This window comes from Falco biarmicus, chromosome 9 (genome assembly GCF_023638135.1).
Source record: "Falco biarmicus isolate bFalBia1 chromosome 9, bFalBia1.pri, whole genome shotgun sequence".
Lineage (NCBI taxonomy): Eukaryota > Metazoa > Chordata > Aves > Falconiformes > Falconidae > Falco > Falco biarmicus.
In genome coordinates, this window is record NC_079296.1 from 54,408,010 (window position 1) to 54,431,395 (window position 23,386).

At 41.3% G+C, this 23,386-nt stretch overlaps 1 protein-coding gene across 1 annotated transcript in view; it reads left to right on the plus strand.

Moving 5' to 3' along the window:
- Positions 1-23,386, plus strand: part of MGMT (O-6-methylguanine-DNA methyltransferase) — a 168,592-nt gene that overhangs the window by 19,012 nt on the left and 126,194 nt on the right. Inside the window, exons 3-4 of the mRNA XM_056351015.1 lie at positions 3,769-3,908; positions 4,359-4,439. Of these exons, the coding sequence (XP_056206990.1) occupies positions 3,769-3,908; positions 4,359-4,439 (221 nt within the window). The remainder of the gene's footprint in view (positions 1-3,768; positions 3,909-4,358; positions 4,440-23,386) is intronic.

Below are 23,386 nucleotides of genomic sequence, written 5' to 3' on the forward strand. Positions count from 1 at the left end.
GGTGCAAACACATCCATGGGCAGTACTGTTGCATTTTTCCAGTGGAGATCTGCAGCCTCTGTGGTTTTAACACTTTACATGTGCATTGTGAGATCTTTAAGAGGAGAACACAGGAAAAGCTGGAAAGCCATGTTGATGAAGATATTTTGCGTTCTGTCTCCCCTCCAGCTTGGTAACAGTGATTTGGGGCACGGTGCTGAGGCGCAGGGTGTGCTGTGAGGTTTGCTCTCTTGGCTTGGCTGCCGGAAAATGTAAACCTCTCAGGAGAACGTGAAGCATGGAAACGCTTTGCTGTGGATTTTTTTGACTTTGTTAATCCTTGAGATTTCTCTGCATTATTTTATTTTGCCATTCCCCATTATGGGTACGAATTACATTCTAGGATCTCAGACCAAGCTACAGTGAAGGCTTTTGGGGGTTTAGGACTGGAACATAGAAATTAATTTTGAATTATTTACTGTAATGTGAAGGACCATTAATGCAAATTTAAATAAAATCTGTATTTAATCAAATGGGTGGTATGTTTTAGTACTGAAAACCTTGGCTGCTGCAAGGCTGTTAAACTGAGTTACAGTGGGAAGTGTGAGAGGTGAAGATTCTTACATGCAAGTCATCAAGCTAATGCTGGCTTCTGGGTTCCCGGCACCTCGTTTAGGAGATAAAACTCACTGCTGTTCTGCATCCTTAGCATCTGAACCTTAGGAAGAGCAATTTGAGCAGCACATCTCTGTTTCGTAGCAATGCTCAGTGGTGTTGATGTGTAATTTAGGGGACCTTCGCCCTTCGGGGGAGTGTGGTGCCACCCAGGCACATGCTGTTGCAAAGTCATGGGAGCATGCCTGGAAAATGAGGCTCTTCTGTACAGGACATTAACTCACAAATCATGCTAATATTCTTGCTGATAAATCTTCCACTGTGAAAACCTTTTGATACTCATCTGTTATTAATGACAAAAAGGACTTAATTCTGTTGGCTAACAACAGTCTTCCAGTTTTCTATAGAGTTTAGCAGTCTAGTGAGACACAGGCTTGCATGCACTGCAGCCACAGGTTTTTTCTGTAGCAAGTCTCCAGGGGATGGCAGAAGTATCCTCTCTGAAAGTCCTGGGTTTTTTCAACTCAAGTTATGGGAGATTTTGACACAGATTTGTCGGTATTATGGCGGAAAGGGTGAGTGAAGGTGGAGTTCGTGCAGTAACTGATGAGAATTCCCTAAATGATTTATTTACATATGCTGGCGAAAAAAAGGCAGTTTATTTGGATCTATTAGATTATTGTTTTAAGCTGCCATTCATTCCTGGTGCTCACAGCTTCAACAAGGGCGCTACAAGGAAGACGGTGTTGAGCAGATTGTTCCTGTATTGGAAGGGTGTGGGCAGGAGCAGGTTTTCAGTGTCCTGCAGCAAATGGTGTCTAAGCATTTGGTAATTTCAGCTGGCCAAGTTCAAAGGCTGTTTATTTGCATCTGAAAACTGTTGCAATTTAAACCTTGAATAAAATTGTCCTTTATTTTAAAACGGGACTGCCTGCAGGAGCATATCATTGCCTCTGTCTTCTCTGGCTCATCTTAGTAGCTGGAGGTGAACAGCGGAAAGGCACACTAGTGTCTGGGCGCAGTCTAGCGTGCATCTTGCATCTATATGGTGACCTTCATCTTTGAGGCTCCCAACCCAATTGCATATGTATGTGGATATATGTCATGCAGTTTCATTCTTTTATAAAAATAAACCTTCTAAATATTGCTGCCCAATGTGTATGATAAACAAGACTGAAAATACTAGTTGTACTCACTCAAGGTTTTCATCTATAAAGCTTAGTTCAACTTGGTGCGAACTCATAGGGTTATTTATAGTTTTCTGTTACTCACTGCATCCTGTGTTTTGTTATAATGAAATAGCTGTCCTCTGATCACTAGGTTGTTATGTTCGTGGAGTACATGGTATGAGGTTCAGTGCATCTAGTTTAGGGCTGTCATACAAATAAAAATGAAGAATGTATACTGGTTTTCCCGATACGTAAATTTTCATGTTGCTTTTTTATTAAGTCTTCTGCAGTGAGGTGATGCTCCAGAAAAAAGTTCACCCGTGTTGTCTCTTTAAGGGGGAAGAAGGAATGAGGAAAATACGCTTGAAAAGGAGAGTTTCTTTGTGACACCAGCAAACATTTGATTATTTAGCAAAAGGCTGGTTTGGATTACAGTCAAGCTAAATAAACCATTAGGAACCTGCAGTTCCTCAAGCCTGGCACACTGCACAGAACTTCTCTAAGCTGAGTAAAATTGTGCTGGTTGCTCGCGTCAGTAACTGTGGAATTGTGTAAGCACTTCCCAAAATTCAGAGCTTTATGTTTGCATTTGCCCTAATGGGCAAAACTGTCTACTTGATTATTTTTTTTCTTCTCTCTTCACATTGATGATATTACTTGCAGATGTGACTTTGTTACATAGCAGTTAGTAATGGGATTTAAAGATAAATTCTCTTATTTTGGGAAAAAAAAAAATGACTGTGCAGCTGCAAGCAGTGGTCAGCTGTAAGCCATCATGCATAGATTTTCCTGTCTCCTGATGCACCCCTAGCCTGTCATTGGGCTCTTCAGTCTTGTTTCCCAGCTTCTTAATCACTTGTGCATTTCATCTGATGCTTCCTGAAGTTTTCAGCATTCATCCTCCTTGCTGTAGGCAGACGTAGGTGTCGTAGGTGAGGTGAACTTCAGACCACGTTGGGGTAGGCTATAAACTTGGGTAAATGCTGGGGAAAATAAGTTTTGGCGGTTGTCTGTGGAGACTTTTGGTTCTAAATATTGCAGTACAAAGTGACTTTTTCAGGTGTAAGGCAAACTGCAAGTTAGTTCTGTGGTCTGAGTGACTTTAAAAAGCAAGAAAAAAACTTGTTGGTCTCAGTGTAACCGAGCTGTTTGATCGAGTTAGCTTGTGCTGCCTTACAGTTTCTCGGGTTTCTTTATTCTGTTGACTGTTTTTGTCCAGTTTCACTTGAATTTAGCTCTTTGCAGCAAAGGCTTTTTTGTGCTGGTTGTGCAGCGCCAATGGTGATGTGGTCCGGATCCTATGGTTTGGTGTCTGGGTGACTGCAGTGAACATACTTGTGGTGTTCTGTCCTGTTTCTCTCCTAGTGATTGTACAAACCAAACTGTAAATACAGCTCAAACATCTACTGAGTCAGACTGTTTTTTATTTTTTTTAGCCAAGATGGGTTTGACAAGTATGTTATTGTTGGTCTTGTACAACACTGAGAAATGCTTGGCATCTGTTTCCAACTACATCCTATCAGTAATCGTAAAACCAGACCAGTAACAATGGGAATTAAAAAAAATAAATGTTTCTTTTAGTAAGGAATGATTGATTTTATTCATATTTTTCCAGCAGACATACTCTTTGTGTTCCAGCAGTTATTTGCATAACACTGCTGCTCTAAACCAGTGAATATACTTTGTTCTTACAATAATCCTTTTGAAATCAGTGTCAAAACGCATTGGATGTTAACTGATAAACCAGCCGTGAAAACTACTATTTGAGATTTTACAAAGGTCACTATTCTGCTAGTCAACATGTTATTTGAGATTTTGACTTAGATGCTGATGAGGATTGATCATTTTAAGTTGGAGTTTAGAGAGTAAAAGCTATAGTTGAGAAAACTTGAAATTTTGCTTGCTTTTTTTAAGTTACTTTTGAAAAATACTTGAAATATCTTAAGATGAATGTTCCTTGGTGAAAAATGCATGCAATTAAAGAGGAGTTTGTTTTGATGAACAGGTGAATTCCAAACAGGGAGAATCTCAGTGCAAGGAGAAGCACGTGGTTCTGCTTAGCCCCGTGGGAAAGCTCAGGATATCTGGGTGTGAAACCGGCTTACATGAAATAAAACTTCCCAAAATAAGCGTGCTGCCAAGTGGGTAAGTTCATGTCCTGTTGGTCCTGTGTTTATGTATGTGGTAGAGGGAAGAGATTGCCCAGAGGATCTAAGACATAACTATGTGTACTTGTTTTTACTAACCATACTGGGAACATAGTACTTGCTGTTGTGAGAGGCAGAAGCAGCTTCCAGTGCCTTTAAGGACTGGCCAGCTCCAAAATGCATTTCTCTGTCTGCTGCATGAGTAATATTAGCAAAGAAATGTTCTAAAAAATAAAAATAAAAATTTAACGTAGGTTTTGAAAGTACATCCTGCCCCATATTTTGGACACACATGTAAATCTGTTACTGAGCAGTAAGACCTCCATGCACACTTGGCAAATTTGGCTGACCTGTATCTAGATATATATGTTCCAACAGGCAGAACCAAGACTGGGTAATTGTTTTAATTACTGCACACTACTTCAGAGCTTTGATTTGCTTCCCATAGCTCTAATGTCTTGTGGAGTTCAGAACAGATTACATGCATGGCAGTGGAGATGATGTCTCAAATACGGGACTGGTTGAGGAGGTATTGCTGTGTTTTGCTGTTGAATATCAGTGCTGTTCAGGCTGCTAAAGTACATCTGTCCTGTTCAGATCTTCTGTCTCTGCTTTGTCCTTGTTTGTGAGGAAATGCTTAGTGACATTTTTAGAAGGAACACTGAATTCCTTCAAAATTACTAGATGCCAAATTTCTTTGCCAGAATGACAGTTAATAATACTACTTATTTAAAGCTGGTCTCTTCAGCTCTTTTTGGTAGTAAAATTGTAGCCTTTGCCATAGTCCATTACAGCAGAGTTTTTTCTGACAAGACTGAAACAGATTTGGCTTCCTTCTCTCCAGTTGTCCTTTTCTCTCCTGCTTTCTCCTTCTGACATTTTCCATTGATTTATGGGGGTTTCCCTTTTCTGTTTTCTTAATTTATTATCCTTGTAATTTAAGTGTGTATAAAATTAATCAGGAATATGAAGCATAATGTGTATTCTGGTTGAAATGGGTTTTGCCTCTAATATGAAAACCCTCAAGCCTCTGGATTTGACAGTTTTGCCAACTTCAGTGATATGGAAATAAGTACTTCAGTTTCCTCATATGCTGATTTCAGTATTGGATTTCTGCTGATGAGGGATTGGAAACAAAGCAGTATTTAGGATAAGGCTGAAGCTTGCCTTTGCTGCAGAGCAGTTTCAGCCTGAAGAACAGCTAAGCAGATGAGGACTTCACCCTTGAGAAGAGGAAACGTCGACGAGCAGATGGAAAAATAGTAAGAAAAAGGTCTGTGGGCTCTCAGAGGTGACAAGTGTGTTCTTCTTTATAATGGTAGACGTAAAGCGAATTGCATGAAAACAAAAGCTGAAGACAAAAAACAATCATGAAGTTGTGAGTACTAAAAATACAGACTCAAAGTGAAATGGCATATTTTTCAAAGTAAGTAATTACAGGCTCTTAATTAGCAGAGGCCAAGAAGGTGGATGGGGAGGTATAGTTTTTCTACTCTGTGTGTTTGTGTAGCTCTCCTGGAGAGGTAAGAGCAAAGTTCTGTGTTTGACTTCTGTATTTAGTGTTGAGGTTTCAAATATTTCATTTCATGGGTTGCCTTCTCTTTTTGAACAACGTTTCTAGGGACAGAAATTGATCCTTCGGCCACACAGACCTTTTTCCAGGAAATTACACGTGTCCCCAAAAGCTCTGAGTTCTTTGTTACTCACCCCTGCCCACACAGGTGGAAGATGCTGTTACAGAGGGTGAGTTGTTCCCCTTCCCGAGGGAGCCTTGCTGCAAGGCAAGGGCTGTCCCCTTCATGGGGACGGCTGCTGCTCTCTTGGTTTGCCAGAACATCGGTCGCTTACTCACCTGTAATGTGGCCATGTTGGCAGGTTGAAGAAGGGCCTTGTGGTCTTGTTCTTCAGGCAGAGGTTAGGCAGTCTAGATCCTTTTCCTAATTCTTTAATTTTTATCTCATCCTGATCTTTCAGTTTTCTCAGTGGTAAGCTGACTTCAGTTCTGGGAAATTTTGAGGCTTTAGTGGCATCTTGATAACACTTAACTTAGCGGATGCCATGATTTATATGCAAAAATGGTTCTATTAGAGGGACTATTACTCACGAGTGGCTCAGAAGTTAATGGTAAGCAGAATATTCTTACAATTACTTTTAAGAATTTAAATGTGAAAAAGAGGTGGAAAGTGGGATTTCCTTTTGTCTTTACTGATGATAAAGTTCTAAAAATTTTAAAGCCATCTGTAAATGTTTGTGCTGAAGTATAACATTTAATCTCTTCTACTCATCGCTAGTGAATAGTTGTTAAATCTGGCCTCATTATTTTCGACAGAATAAAATAAAAACAAAACAGTGCCCAGTGTTTCTCCTGACTGGCTAATAAACACTATGGTAAGAACATTGGGTAGGGAAAAAAAAAAAACCACATAAGAAACATAAAAATTGATTTTAATGGACCCCTGTCAGAGAGAACCATAATGAGCGCAAGTCTAGTAATAAATATTGGTATTCTGCTCCACGGTGCTGGGGACTTTTCATGTAGAATTGCATGTAACAATCAATATAGATTTTAAGGTTTTTTAACAACAAAAATAAGTAAACCTTTGAAATATATAAATACTTAAGACTTGCAATCTGTCAGACAAACCTGCTAGTTGTAGAAAAATCTGATAAGAGTGCCTGGTTAATGGCATAATCGGTTTGTGGAGATCTTGCTCTATTTTACAGCTTGTAAAATGCGGTGCAATTAATCACCTGAGATTACAACCTGTTCTGTGATGGCTCTCCTTAAAACTTAAGAACACAGACTATAATGTAGACTAGGAGGAGAAGCAACAAAGTAAAATTCAGTTTTCACTATGCTTGAGAGAAATTGATCTATTAATGAGATGAAACTAATTGTAATAACCTAAGGTTATTCTGCGCCTTGTCAAGCTGGCAGAGTTAAAAGTCAAGACACGTCATAGTGTAATGGTTTCTGTTTGGAGAGGAGGAATTTTCATTCAAGCTTTTGAAATGGATGTGTATAGATATGCAAAATCAGATTTCATATATATAAAAATGAGGAATTTCAGTTAAATATGATTGTGAAAGTTTTCATTTACTGAATCCTAACTAAAACATAAACTATTGTGAACTAAAATGGTTTTCCAGCTATTTTGCAATCTAGTATCTGTGCTAACAATTGGCTGCCTTAAACAGTAACTTGAAATCACCCATTTCTCGTTTAGTATTTAAATTGTGGATTGACTTCTTTGGTGTTCAGGTTGGCATTGTCAATTAATAAGGTGCTGAAGACGGAGCCGGAAGAGATGATATCTGTATCAGAATAGCTTTGGAATAATAAAATTTTTCTTTTTTTTTTTTTTTTGATACGCACACACTGTAGGACGGAGGGTGCGGTGGATTTAAGCTACGTACATTGTGAGGCGGTGCCTGCCTTGGGCTCGCAGGCTGGCTGGAGGCTGTAGGGCTGTTTCTGAAGCACGTTGGAGTGTACTGCTTTAGGGTTGTAAAGTGGGGCAAAAGGTATACCAAAGATGGAGCTTGACTTTATAAATTTGTCACTTTCTAAGAACTTCAGCTCCACAGTTAATATCTTCAAAAAAAAAGAACTGAAAGTATATATATTACCTGTGATATAATATATTTTTTATATATATATATATTACTATATCAGCTGTTGTACTTTTTCTTTCAGTGTACACAAATACAAGAATTAGTTTGATCAAGAAGGTACATTCCTCTGATTTTTCTGCCTGAAATATTGCAAGTGTTTACCTCTTTTTGCTGATGTCCAAAATTTTTGCTGACGTCAAAAAGAAAACTCACTTTTTTTTGTTTTTTTTTTTACTTTTATTGTACTTCTGAGTGTCTCTAGCAGCTTTGGAGTTTCAGAATTAGTTTCCTTCATTATTTTGCTGTCAGCTGTGGTGTTCCCATGCTGGGACGACTGTTTTGAGAAGCCTTGTCTTCCTCCTGTGCTCAAGAGGGGTAAATTACCTGCTCGGGGAGTAGCAGGTTGCACTCATTAATTCTGTTAACAGTAACAGAAACCGTGCTTGGATTTTCCTGTGCTAAATATTTACAGCGGAAGATACTTTGGAAACATGGGATGTTGAGTTGGCAGTTGGGATGGCAGCAGGGACCAGTTTTTCCCTTGTGTCGCATTCTTCCAGGAATTCCCTCTTTCCGCAGGAAGATTGCCCCAGGCTTCCCAGTGCCCTGCGTGGTCAGCGTGCGCAGAAGTTCTCTAGCCTACACGTGCGCTACTGCAGGGAAATACAGGGGCAACTGGAGCATTTTATTAAAAAAACAAAAAAACGGGGGGGGGGGGGGGGGGGGGGGGCGGGCAGTGGTATAACATGCCTTGAAGTAAACTGAAACAGTTTCCAGCGTGTGGTTGGAAAATCCTGTCCTGCTGAGCGTGGGGTCACAAACAGTGCAACATGCTACTAGGTACTGATGAGGGTGCACGTGAAATGGAAGTTAAACTTCCATCCGATTAGTGGGCATGGATCCCAGGTTATGCTAATATTGACGTTCACCACGGGACTTAAGGATGCCAACAGAAGTTGAGTTTTTCCACTTAAAAGCTGAGCCCAGCTGGCGGTGACCTGTCACTGCCGTGCTTGGACAGGCCCAGCACTGGGGCAAGATGCGGATGATTTGGGGACAGCCACCCCTCGGAGCTGGGCTCCTGCTCATCCAGCCTGGGGCTGCTGGGATCCACGGCTGGCTGAGCTCAACAGAGAGAAGCCAGAGCTCCTGCTTCTCCTCCATGGACTCAGGGAATGGGGTGTTTGTCAGTATGGATGAAAACTTGACTTTGAGAGACTTCAGAGAAGTTGTTGGTGTTTCATGCCTGTTTGCGAGCAGTGAGGTTGGGCAGGCTGACTTGCTTTACCATTGCTTTAATGGTCAGAATGTGCATTTCCCTGGTGCTGTAGGGATACCCCAGGCTTCCCTTTACGCTCTTTTCAAAAGAGACATTCTTTTGGAAGTGGTGTGATCCCATCTGCCCTCTGTATTTCTTGCAGGTTATTTGCAATTTTCTTTATAGTGTTTCATTTCCCTACATCTTACTGAGAGAGATCAGAGAAGGAGGAAGAAAGAGGCAGTTCGGCCATGCTTGTATTATTAATCTCCCTAAACCTTTTAAGGGTGAATCTGCAGTTCAAGGAGTTCGCCAGGGTTTCAGTCAATCTCTCTCTGCCAGTTTAACATTATCAGAAACTCTCCAGAATCTCAGTTTAAACAGGTTTCCAGCTATTAGAGATTCAAAGAAAATCTCAAGTGTGTGAAAACGCAGCGGATGCAGTGGTGTACGGGAGTCTGATAAGAGCCTAGAACAATAACTTGGAGAGGTGTGAACCACTCTGTTCATCTCTGAGGTATTTAATCATAGCCAGTGATGATGGTTTAAATGTCAACTTTGCTAACTGTTTCATTCCTCATACTGTAAAATTTACTGAGAGTGATATCTCACTTTGATGCCACAAGTGGGAGGCATTTGGGAGAGTGCCACTCCTCCTATTTTTCCAATAAGCATCAGCCAAGGCTAAGAAACTTAGTGGAGCTCAGGGGCATACTAAAAACCTACTGAAGGAGGTAGGCATGCAACTACTCTGCTTAGCTGCTTTGAATAGATTCCTGGTTTACCATGAACATCTGATGTGACTAATGTGAATAGAGGGTTATTGGCAATGTAGCTTGGGAGAGGTGCCACTCTTTCCTACTCAGTTCTGCCTTAAAATTATTCTGTAACAGCAGAGATTTTCTAGTTAAAATGGTACAGGATAAAACCTGAATGAGGCAAAGTACATATTTGCAGTAAAAGTCAATGGTTTTGGGATGATCTCTAAACGTAGAGTGGGAGTAGGGATGAGAAAGGTGCCCTAAAGACTGGTTTGAAACAACCTAGGGGTAGCATAGGCTCTATAGAATCCAGGTCGTTTCTTGAGAAAAGATCTATCTGGTGGAACCAAACCGCTTGGTTCTGTTCCTTGTGCAGAACCTGACATTTCTGCCACTGAAATGGTCTGCATTGCAGTTGATAGACCTTATGAGTAACAATATTAATAATATTTATCATGTAATTTTGGGAAAATTGTATTTCTTTTTGGTTGGGTTTCTTAACAAGTACTGTAGCGGTACTTGTTCCTCTGTAAGGTGGTGTTCCTGCCCCGCAGGAGAAGATGTTAAAACACCAACTGACTGTGGACAAGTCCAGATGCGTCGGTTTGCTGCCAGCTAAAACACAGCACTTACTCTTATAAATACCATAATCATCTAAGCTGACGGCACTTAGCAATGATCAAAGTATGTTTCACATGGCACTTTCCCTTTTTTATAGTTTAATGTATTTAATTACTGTTTATAGTGACTGGAAAATGGTTCATAAGATGGATCTTTTGTAGGCACTAATACAAACAGATTAGGTTTGAGTTACCGTCTGCATTTGATGCGAGTGGGAGGGTGTTAAGTCCTTTGGTAGCAGCTAGGTGAAGGGCGCAGACCACTCTGTGTGTTCTTCACTTCTGGAGTACCTTGTTCTCAGAAGCTTCGAAGTGCCGCTTTGGCTGGGAGAGCACCTGGTCCTTCTGGGGTGATGCTCATTCAATGCATGGGGCAGAATCCACGCAGGATTTTAGACAGTTAGTTCCCTTGAAAACGGGGGGAATGCAGTGCGTGTGAGGCAGTGCAGGAGTACACGTGTGCTCTGTGTTGGTCTGGTCTTCAGGCTGCTTCTCTTGTGTTCTAACCCCTCACAATCCTGACAATGTTGATTTTCATGTTGATGACTAAAGTGAAAGCGTGGTTTGGGTGCCTATGTAGAGCAGGTACCAAAAGGAGAAGGTCAGTCTTACACATATTTCTCTTCCGAAGCCTTTATAAGCTGTCACAAATCTCGTTTGCTGCTGCTTGTTTTACAAACAAAACATGCGCGTGCCTGGGTAATAGGAAGATGATGCTTGTTACTTCAGAAAACTTCAAAATAACAGGAAGGTGGTATATTCAAAAAAAAAAAAAAAAAAAAGGGAAAGAAAAGAAAAAAAGAAAGAAATATTACCTTCTCTGGTAGAAGTGTCTACAAATATCCAGGCATCAATCTTTATTTCAGCAGATTCAATGGATGTGGCAGGAAGAGTTATTATATAGTATAGTCCTCCTTTTATTAAAAATAAACTGGGGTAGGTTTTTTCATAGTTTTTTGCGGAGATGCTAGATTGTTTATGCTGCATCAAGATAAGAAAACTTTTTATTGGAAATGGTGTTTCAAAAACTTAAACAAAATAAACTCGAAATACACGTAGAAAGTTCAGACTCTGTCAAAGCCTTACACGTAGTACAGCTCAAATACACAGTTTCATATGTTTTTAGAAATGGTTTTCAGGAGAAGTTTTATGTCAGGTTTGGATGGTGAATTTGATTTTGTGTGATTGGCAAAACCCACATTCCTCTTTTACTTAAACTGAAGTGAATCTTGAGCAACTCGACTGTAATCAATACTATACTTTAGATGTGTTATTTTTCCTGACAGCACCACTGCATTTCTATTCATCTGTCAGAGGCAGTATTACAGGATTCAAATAGGTATGGGGTTTGCAAGTGTTCGGTTGTGTTTTTCTCCAGAAATCTATCCAGAGAAGGCTTTGAGGACTTTACACAAATACAATAAAAATCCAGATTTCTATTGGACAGTTATTCATGGTACTAATGTATGGTACTCATCTGATGTTTTAAAACCTTTAATGTTTACGTAGACAATGCCATGTCAAAACACTAAAAGCCCTATTTCAGTGTGCAGAAGAACAAAAAGCTTTGCTGTTTGCCTGGTGTGCGTTTGTAAACCTTGATGGTTGGCCAAGACTTCTAAAGCAAGAAATGTTATAACAACCCAGCGACCACATTTTACAGTGATGATATTTTAAAATGGCAAAAATAACAACAAACTGTATTAGATAATATAACTTGTGCAGACACCCACTTGAAAATACCACAGATATGATGGGTTTATTTCTCGCGCAGAAGATGTAGAGCTGTAATAGTGCTGAAAAATAATTTTGTCAGAGGAGTGTGAGAATTTGGCTATGCAGCGTCATCTCCTCAAGAAATTTCTCAGGAAGGAAGTAGTTTCCTGACACCCTGCCCTATACTGTGCCACAGATACTATGCCTGGTGTGTCTTTACTAACTCTTCTGTAATTCAGACCACGAGTGGAACCTTTCCACTTCTCGTGCCAGAGGTAGCTTAATGCAGTGGAGCACTTTCCTATTGCAAATCCTTGCTATAAAGATGGGAAGATGGGCTGCATAATGACATGGATTATGATTTTATTATGTATCAGAATTAGTGGGTATTCTTAAATACTGCAACTTTTCATCTTAGTTTTCTTCCCAGGCTTCTCTGGTCCTCCAAAAAAATCTAGATACGTAGATAGATAATGCTGAGAATAATTTAAAACCACAGAGCCATCTGAATAATAGGAACCCTTCTTGCAGCTCTCCTTAAGTGAGAGAACTGAATTACAAAGAGTGTTTTCCTGAGAAGTGTCTGTGGTACCTGAAGAGCCTTGACTGTGCAAACGCTATGTATGATCAGAGCAATGTATGGTGTTTGAGAAGTACCAGGACTGTTTGGGTTTATCTTGTACTGGGTGGCTTTGCCCGGCTCTGGGTGGAGGTGGCAGCTGCAATAGCTGGTCTTTGGCTGCTTTGGCCCATGCATTTGCAGTAAAGCTCGCAAAGATCGCATACTACCAATCCTCGTGCTAATTATAGCTGTTCTTAAAATGCCTACCTAAAATTCTTATTATGGAAGGAATTAAGACTTGGTAGGAGAAAGCACAGTAAATCATCCTGGAGTGCAGAGCTGTGGGGCAATATGTGTCCTTAACCCACGTGCCACTCCTGCGGTGGCTTGCCTTTGCAATTATATTGATTTTCAGTTAAATGGCAAATGATCTTCAGAACACCGTGCTGGGAAAGGAGGAGTTAAATTCTCAAACCTTTTCCTGTAACTGTAAATGCCATTTTTCTTTCTTCACAAATGTAACCTTTTAACATTTATTTTTAGCTTTTACATTAATATATGTAAAAATATTAAAAGCTCTTGTATATTACATTAAAAACTTATGTCAGCTGCCCTGCTTTTTCCTATTTATTAAAACTTTTCAAGCAGTGAAAACATTTTACTTGTTAATGAGGGGAAGAAGGAAAATTAATGACATAGAGCTTGGATCTTCCAAGATGTCTCCTTTTAACCATGCAAAACCAGCTCTTTTTCCCACACTATGTAGTTTAATTTCTGTGTTAGGGTTCAGTAAGCAAATGCAAATAGATTTAATGATTTGCATCAGTAGATCACTTCTCAGTTTAATATCCTCTGATATTTTTGGTCAAGGACTTTTTCTTTGGAAGGCTAGTGCTGTTTTGTAGAGTAAAAATATTAATAGTGGTGGCATTGTTATGTTCAAGTAAAGCAAGGGAAATGTATAACTTATTCAAAAGCAGCATCTCATGTTATCTTCTCATTGAGATCACGCACTGGAAAAAGTTATCCAGAAAAAGACACTTAAGAAATAATTGTGAATTGCTGATCATATTAAACATTTAGTACTGGTTTCCGTATCACATCTCATCTTATTCTCATTTTGCACCAGAATGTTAAAATTCTGATCAGCAGTGCTCCTAGCAGTGGTGTGCAGTACCTCGCCCTGGGATGGAACAGCGGTGGGTGCTGTCAGCCAGGAAGGCTGGAGATTGCAGTGGGGCACCGCTGTGTATCGCAGACCTCAGGCTTCTTCTGAAAGCCTCCAGCTTCTGGGTTTTAACTTTTGCTGTCAGTATCTCTGGGTACAGAGCCGTTCTGGAAACGTGGTGACTGAAACTCTTGATGTGTTCCGATGGTTTATCTCAGTGTCCAATTTATATAGACTCAAATCCCAGTTCCATTGAAATCTGGGAGCTGTCTTTTCAATGGGGAGGACTGAGTGGTCCCATGTAGTTCTTAGCAACATTTCTGAAAGTTTGAAGTCTTAAGTGTGTGATAAGGAGATAGCAAAAATTATCGGTTAATAGGCAGCAACTGAGCTTCTCCGTGCCACTGGCGTTACATGCCAGAGGCCACTAAGAGTTACGGGTTGGGAGTTTGCAATGAACCATAGAAGCCACCTTTAAACAACTGAAGTCAGTCTCCAAATCAGACCTTTCTTCTCATGGAGGATTTCAGCCCCCCTGGTATCTCCTGAACAGGCAACGTGGTGGGATTCGAATTCTCAGGATGCTTTGATACGGAATTCTCAAGATCCTTGATATGGAGGATATCAAGGACACTTGTTTGATGCGTGGCCCTGGGTGGCTTAGCCAAGGGTGGTGTGCGGTGGGGCCTTTTGCTCACTAATGAGGGAGAGCAGTTTGGGGATGTGGGGCTGGTGACAGCCTTGGTTGGACTGTGAGGCACTGCTGATGGATCCTGCAGGACTGAGTGAGGAAGGGGAGAAGTGTGCAGAGTCTGGGTTTTAGGAAAGCAGATTCTGGGAGGGAACTGGTAGCTACCTCCCATGGGAGGCAGCCGGGAAGTGCAGAGGTTTAGGAAAGCTGTCACATCGTCCAGGGCAGCATCTTTGTGCTGCAGAATGGTCCATCCCTGCAGGTGGGGACACAGCTTGTCAGGAGACTGCTTGGCAAGGCAGGGAGCGCGTGGAGGAGCTGCGCTGCTGAAAGGCAGTGCACGAGGGCAGGAAGGGCCGAGGGATAAAGGAAGACTTCGGAAACACGGCCCAGGCTTGTAGGGATGATGTCAAGAAAGTGGAACCTCAACTGGAGTTAGGAGTTGAAAGGAAGGTGAAAGGCAATAAGAAAAGTTTCTGCTGCTGTGTTGGTGGTCAGAGGTTGAACCAGGAATACGTGGAGCACCTGCAGGCATTGATCTGGCCCCAGGGAGGTCTCTTCTCAGCAGGATTATCCTGGCAGCCTGTGATTACATTAAGGCACCTTGAAGAAAACACGCAGGTAAGGATGTTTATACGGGAATCGAGTTGGAGCTTTGCTTTCAAAGGTGGGTTGTCCCCAGATCCTGGAAGCATTAACATACAGCAGGCCAGCTTTGCAGTTCCTTTCTTAAGGTCTGTGAAAGAAACTCAATCAGTGTGTTTTGTTTTCTATTCAATTAAAATGGCATGTGAAACAACATAAATGAGATAAACAGTGTCCAGGGCACTGGAAGGCCACTTTTGGCTATGATCAGATGCTCACTTCAGAATTACTAAAGTAAATATAAGACTCAAAATGCACAGTATAGAAGCATGTTGTTGGAGACCGCTGCTGTGTAAACAACGTGTTTGTACAAGCTGGTTGTTCTAAAGTTTCACATCAAGGGCTATTTCTTGGCTAATGATACATCAGTGTGTCTCATGGGAGTTTGTAGAAGGGTGGAAACTGGGAACTATCACCATCCCTTCTGCTGGTTTGCGTGCGTAGCCTGCCTTGCGTCTTCTGTAATACATTGCAAAATAATATTAAAAATTTCTTCCAACATCATAGTTATTCTGCTTGCTTTATAAGAATTTATCTCTAGAAATCCCTGGTATGTTTTTTATGAGCTTCCTTTAACTAACTTTAATGTCCTGGGAACAGAGACCACCTTACTGGGCTTTTTTTTTTTTTTTTTTTTTTTTTTCCCTGTCTTTCATTATGGTGTCACTTCATTTTGCTCGTTTTAAGAAATGACAGTTGGGGAATATTTCCGTTTTGAATCTGTTCCAAATTCACAGCTTGTTTGGAATGAGTAAGGGATAGAGGACGTGAGTTCTTGGTCTGTATTTGTTGCTATCAAAGTACCTTGAACTGCACTGGATTTAATGAAATCACAGGAAGAAGTCAAAGGTAGCCTGTTCTAATCCTGCAGACCTCTTTGCAAATCGGATGAGAAGGAAATGTCAGTCGAATAGTCCTGAACAGAACTGCATCCTCCTCAGATTCTTGGAAAAAATAATAGAAAATATTTAATTGCATTTTAAATTCATTGCCGAAGACGGTAGCATCTCTTCACCATCTTTGCTAGATCTCCGAGGTTCTGATTAAGTAGAAATAATTTCCTACTGGCTTCTGAAGAGTTTAAGGTTTAACACATATAATCCTTCAAGTGATAAATACTCACAGTTGCCTCCTTGCTTACTAAAATGAGCACAAATTGTCATTCATACTAATAGTTTATTTTAAATTTTATTTTATTTTTCTAAGTAACTTCATAATAACATAGATTTATACATCTTGTGAGAACTGCCTAGTATGAAACAGGACTGTTGCAGAGGACCATTCCATTTTTCAGCTTGTGCTCAGTTAGAGCAAGAAGTAATGACATGAAGTTAGAAACTTTGTACTTTAGGTTACCAGTCAATTGTTTTCTTGTCATTTGTTTTTCCTCTAGTTCTTCATTGATTCATGTACCCTTGGTTAGGTTTTGCTTGTGTCCAGATGATGATTAACGTAGTCGCCCTGCGCATCCTGCTTCTCAGTGCTTCATCGGTGTTATGCAGTCGTTGAGGGTGGATTAGTTTGTTGTTTCATGGGCACAATGATGCAGATGCATATAGCACTGCTACTGATTTAAACTACGTGTACAGACGTGCACACACGGTATCTTATCATGGAGATGCTGGGCAGACACTGCCTAGCTCGGTGTCCGCTTGGCTCCTCTGATGAGCAACAGTGTCTAGTGCATACTAACAGAGTGTCAGCTGCAAAAGTGGTGACCGCTTTCTGCTCCTGATGGACAGCCTCTCCAGAGCTGGAAAGAAAATATTCAAAAAGGCTAGGTTTCGTCACATTCATTGAACCACACCACTGGACAGCTAGATAGATTTATCATCACGTATGCAGAACTACATTGGTAGACTGCCTACCTTATGAAAATTTAGGATGCTGCAGATTGGTTTTACCATGGTGTGTGGGTGATTAGTTTATTTTTCAAGTTTTGTATTTCAGCCCTGTGCACTGCAAAGGTCCAGGATGCAGGGGCTGTGGTACTGTGTGTTCCACAAGGACAGAGTGCTTCTTTGTCCTGGTGTGACACTGAAATGTTTCTCAAGGCCTTACTCTGCAGATGGTGGCAAGCTGTTTATTTCCATCTTGCCCCAACCCACCAGTGGCACTGAAGTCACACCTCTTGAAAGGTCTTGAAAGTCCACTTTAATGGAGAGATGCTTTTGTAGTCCTTCATGGTCAACAGGAAACGTCTGAATTTTCCTAAAAGTGAGATAAGGGTTATATCCCAGATTGCTGTCAAAAAGAACAAGTCTCCCTCAAAGAGTGTTTGTCAGGTTCTGGGTGGATCAGTCCCTACTAAACATAAAGAGCACGGTCCTCCCTCGGAATACATGTGGCCATCAGACAGTAGTTGCATTGAGTAACATACAGCGTGTTATGGAAGCACACCAAGGTTCTGATGGCTGTTGCATTAGACCAAGAGCTACTGGGGTAGGTGGTGCTACAGTGGAGTAATACATAAACTACAACTGTGCTGACCAAAATACAACTTCTAGAAACCCCCGTGTGATGGATAGCTGCGCTGAACAGCCCGGTGTGCAGATGCCTGGACAGAAGGGAGGAGGAGGGTGGAGAGTATTTCCTGCCTTCTTTTTTAAACTCTTCAAGTTCAATGATCTGACTTGGGAGGGGTTCTTGGAAGTTTAAACGCCATATGAAACTTGGTCATAAATATAAATCAGCTTATATTAAGGCAATTTGAAACGTAATACCTCAATAATTTGGAAGTAGTCATTCTTCACAGCTCATGAATGTTCTTCACCTCCAAAAATAGTTTGTTCTAATTTTAAATGCTGACATGAACACCTGAAGAATATAGAAAATGTCTTCTGTTTGTACCTCTGAAATTCAAAAGTCCAGACTGCCCTGATCTCTGGGTCGCACCCTTTCCATCTCCCTGACACAGAGCTCCTTAGGCTGTCTTGACTCTCTGTACCTCTACTTGAATTCTTTGAAAGAGTCTGATCTTCTTTGATTTCTTCTGCTGATGAGGGCAGGGGCGATTAACCAAGGTGGTGGGGTTTTTTTTGGTGAGGTGTTTGTTTCTTGCTTTTGAAGGCTTTTTGCAGATGAACATTTTGGGAGGCTTTTCTGCCTTTGCTGCTCTGGTGGTGTAAAACCAGATCCCTGTTTCACTCTGCTCCAGTGTTGGTTGCAATTTCTGTTGGTCATGGTTGGGATCACCTATCAACTCCTGTAGGTCAGAAGTTTTCTGTGTGCTGTGTAATATTGCTTGTGACTCTGAGGTTGTCCAGATGCTCTTCATTTATGCAGATATCCTCTGGGTTTTAAGATTTATGTTTCAGTGTGAAGCAGAGGATATCCTCAGGGTTGTGATAGCATGTCTTGCTTCCTGTCTGTTCTGGGAAATACGTGTTTAAATTCTTTTTCATAGAACTTATAGCAATAACAAAAGCAGGCAACAAAAGCATACAGGAACAAAAAAACATTCACGATATGTATGATTTCCAGTGCATGCAGGTAATTTGAAAATGAACAAAGACTCTTTTGTCTGAAGTAATGATAAATCACAGCTAAAAGATGCCAAATGGCCAAAAAACAACCCCCAGGTATCACGAAGCTGAAAGAAAACAAAAAGTAGCTCAGATACACATACTTGATAACACTTTCTATTTGCTGATGGTGCTGTGTTCACATCTCGGGTGAGTCAGACTTAGCTTGTGGATCTAGAGTCTTGAATTCTTTTGTAGGCTACAAAATTTCATGTACAGTAAAAATTTCTCACTTTGAAAGCAGTGTTACCTAAACAGTCACTTTGAAGTGATTTTTAGTCCAGTATGCTGGGACTAAAATTTGGGTTTGTGTTTTTGTTGGATTTTTTGTAACTTGTACATGAGTGGCAGCAAAGGACTGCTTTGGGTTTGCTTTAGCACTTGGATCACTGAAAGTATTTCTGAATTACATCAGTTGCTTATTGATATTCATTCCAAAAGCTTGCTGCATCTTAATTCTTAGTTTTATTGAAAACTTTAAAAGAACGATCAGAATGAGCACATATTTACTAATTTATTAAATAGTGGCATTGCTTAAATAATGAAATGAATACTACTGACACTTTTGTGTATTACATTTTTGCTTTGTCTTAATTCACGCTGTAACTTTGTCTTCACTCAATACTTTTCTTTCAGGTCTATCGCTTTGTTATCAAAAATCCATAGCAATTGGGATAATTTATGACCAAGCCAACTCTAACTCACACGGCTTAACTACAGGCTCTGTCAGGGTAGCACTTGCAGAATTGCAAAGGTCTGCTTTGTTTTGGACTGCAGAAGAGATATCTGTGTACCTTAATTGGGAAATATCAAAACTGGGAGTGCTGTAAAGAACTGTCTTTCCATCTTGAGTAAACTTTTCAACTGGAAAGGAATTTATTTTTTAAAATAATCATGTTTTTTCTGAATATTGTTCCACCGTTTAAAGAAACTTCTATGCTATTGCTTCTAGCTAAGCAATCCGGCATGTGGCTCCTTGTCTGTCTAACAGATAGTGATGAAAAGTGCATTCCCCACACCCTTATCGAGCAATGTGGGTGGCAGCATCACTGCATGCATGGGTGGGCAGTGTTGTGGGGTGCAGTCACTTTTACGTTCACCAGAAAGCCCAGATTTAGGCTTCAGCCAGAGGGAATCATCAGTCAAACAGATCTGAGCACCTGTTTGGGGGGATCCTTTCAGTAATGCTGTTTGTGACTGTATAAAGGGGCAGCCACGTTGGTTAGTTGGGGTTGCAAAGTATCTTGTATCCCCTCCTAAAGGAATGCATTGCAGTGGATCCCTCCAGTGGCGCTCCTGTCTGTGTTTCTCTGGGTTACCTCGCTGTTTGCACAGGGAGGAGTTGGAGCCGGGGGCTTGGAGTTCAGGTGACCAAGCAGCAGTCTATCGAAGGCTCTTGCAATGGCAGTCTTAAATTGAAACGTTGTCCCTTGTTGCTAGATGTTCTACATTTACATTCATCTGAATAGATGCTGGAAAGAAGATGGTGGCCTCTTTTGGGCAGTGCTAGTGGAAATCCCCTTTCCCGTCACCCCCCAGCATTGGGAAGCTTGTACTGCGGTGGGCCAGGAGCTTGGCACCAGCACTAGACATGTACATCAAGGGCTTCATTTCTGGTTTTCATCTCATGCTTGCTGGGTTTGTTGGCACAGAGGCTGTTTTATGGTAGTGCTTTAGGATTTTCTTGTTGCTGCTCAGCTTTTGTGATTGCTGCTGCCTGGGATTCGTTCACTTGTTGGCAGCTCGCTCTCTCTTTTTTTTTTTTTTTTTTTTGTCTTGTACATGGTCTCCTTCATTCCTGGGTCTGGGATAAATATGGAACTGCACTTCTTGTTGCATTTTCACCGTAAAATGGTCTATAAAAATTCTGTGTCTTTGTAGTTACTGTCTCATCTTTCATACTTGAGGGAATACACTTGCTGTTGTATCTGTACCGTGCTTATGCATTCCCTGTGTTTTCCCTTCAGTGAAGGGCCGACAAAGTCTTGAGCAATCTATTTATTAAAGTGTTCTTCCCAGTTCTTGGACCCTAACCATTTCTTTCCGTTACACAGAGATAACACCAGAGGTATGGTGTGGTGTTCCAGGTTCTGGGGTTTTATGCAGGACTAGTGGTTTTATATGAAGGAAAGTAAACCTGACTGTATCTAGCAGTAAGTTTTTGCACCATATGAACTCGTAATGTTGCACATTAGAGTGGCTCAGACCCTGATTCCTTGTCCTCAGAATTGGAGGAAGAAGATTTCTTAATTTCTCTTTTGTAGCCCAGCACAACTCAGATTTCCAACCACTTTTTCTCTTGTTCTAAAGTTCATGTGCAACAAAATACGATTCTTAGCGGGGGCTAGCTGGAGGAAGGTCATGATTAATGATCATTCTGGGCTAGCAGGTGAGAGAAACATTTGCAGTTACTTGTATGGTCATGCCATCTCGCCATATTTAGATGTTTTTCTGCAAGATTATGTGCACGTTGGGTGCATGTTTTCAGTGTACAAGTGTACATTACGTTATCAACAAAACTTACGAAAATATTACATATGAAAATGCTGCAGCTTAAACATTTGATGCTACTTTTTCATGATCAGTGGAAGAGTCGTAGCTTTGGCCTTTTTACCACTATCTCATGGTGAGTTATAAGCTAGAATCCACAAACTTGTATGGGAATTCAAAATTTATGGGAAGAGTCAATATTTCAGTACATTTTTCATTCTTTTCAGTGACGATTCTTATCTTTCGTTCAACCACAACAAAAGTTGTAAAACGTTTTTTGCTTTTGTGCAGGGAAAAACACCCATCCTTCCTCCAAAGCGACAGTATTTCTGAAAACTGGGAGAGAAAGGAAATACTTTTTTTCTTTTGATGTAGGAGTAAACTTGATTCCGGAAAAAAAAAAGTCTTTTGGTTTTGTGGGGGTTTTGTTTCTCAAGATATACTCATTAGTGTAACGCATGGTTGGCGCAGGAAAGCTGTTCAGAAAGGGGAGTGCGGTCAGTTTATTAGATTGTAATATAGGAACTGTTTTTTCTGCTGAGGAGCTGGACATCTCCATAGGTCTTAGGTCTCCAGTTATGGAACAGTTATGTTACAGCCCAGCTGACCTTCAAAAAATACTAAGCTCTAAGGGAAGGTTGAAATCTGTTCCAATGTCCTCTAGCTTTGTTCTAGAAAACCTCATTTAAGGTGAAATCCTCCTGGCCTCTTTGATTTGCCAGGGTTGAAACAGTGCAAACGCCGTTCTGTTTGCAAGATACAGTATTTAGCCATAATGCAGATGCCTTCTCTCATAATGAATGTGAATGGACTCCACATGAATGTGAATGAACACGGAGAGAAAAATTAAGCTGCAGTTTGCTTGTGTTATTGCATGTTTTACAACAGAATTGCTGCCAGTTGTGTGATGTCTTAAGTGTTTGACATCAGATACAATGCTGCCAGAGCATGCATTTTGATCTCCATGTGCCAATAAAAAGTTTCACATCTTTATCATCTTAAAATATCTTCAAGGATAGAAAGCTGCCTGTAGCCTGATAGCTTCTGGGTTTAGCAATGTTGATGTGTAAAACTGAGGAAAAAAGAATTGATGCCAGTGTTTTTAAAAGACATAAAAATATGGCCAGTTAATACATATCCTTACTGAAGATGTAACCTTTTACTCTTTTTTTTTTTTTTTTTAACATTGTTCTTCTGTAATGAAACAACACATCCCAGCCTATTCTATTTGAGCTGGTTTTGCTCAGGCATCTTCTCCAACTCCTTTTTTTTTTACCGTTTACTAATCACCTTTGGACTGCACCGTGTGGAGGTGTGGGCAGGTTTGTGGCTCTGGCCACTGTAGAAGCACACGGGGTTTGGCTGTGCCACGAGCAGAGCGTGGTGCAGAAATGGCACGCGAGCCCTGCGAAATGAAGCTGTTACCACATCTCCTCGGGCAGAACAGTCCTGATCCAGCCAGCGTTGCTTCGGTACCTGATGCAGCACCAGTTCTGTTCTGTGTGGACGCTGCGACTTGATTGGAGCGGTGCGACCATCCTTGTACCTGGCTCTCTCCTGGGCCTTGTACGTGTGGTGGTAGCAAGAAGCCGGAGGTGGCTGTGGTCAGCCTCCATCAGTCTTCTTTCATCTTCATTGGGGTGGAAGAGGAGACTGTGGGAATGCTGAAATGAGGCACTGCTTTCCAGGAGAGAGAAATGGTGGGATAGGGAAGTGAAGGAGGAGGTGTCAGCAGTGGTCTGTCGCCACGAGCTGGAGGCCAGTGCTTGAGCAGCCGTTTGTGATGGAGCCGGGAAGGCTGGGCGGCGGGTGCTCCTCCTGGGAGAAGGGAGGATCTGCAGAGATCTGCGGTGGCCTCTGCAAGGGAAGGGGTGGCATGGCATGCAGTGGCTGCACCGGTGGTAGGTAATCCTGTGAGGCATCTGGGATTTTGCTCATTCAGCTCTTAATTTTTTGGTGTTCTGGGGTGGTAGTAACTCAGCAGTTAATGTCACGTTGCACCCTTGTTCCTTTCCCTGAGCAGTCTCATCACAGCGAGGGGGATGTTAAACACCTCAAGGACACGGGGGCCCTTTGTTCGCCTCGGACAACTTTTTGGTGTAGTTGTTTCAAAAATTGGGTTATCTTCATGGCATCAATGACTTCCTCAAAATCCTTGTGGCAGTTACTCCTGTCTGGAAGAAGTGGCTTTTAGGGCATGGAGACGTACGTGACCGTGCTGGGGAGCGAGTGGCTGTAGCTACCAGGCTGTCTGGATGGGTGGCTAAAATATCTCCCTGCAGGTGGACGTGGGTTACAGGTGGCTTTGTGCCGTGCGTCGTCTGTGTCGTCTCGGAAGTTTCGAAGGGTGCAGCACGATGAGAAGTCCCTCCATATACAGTAGGCATTAACTATTGCACAAGGATTCCTGAACTTTGAAAGTCATT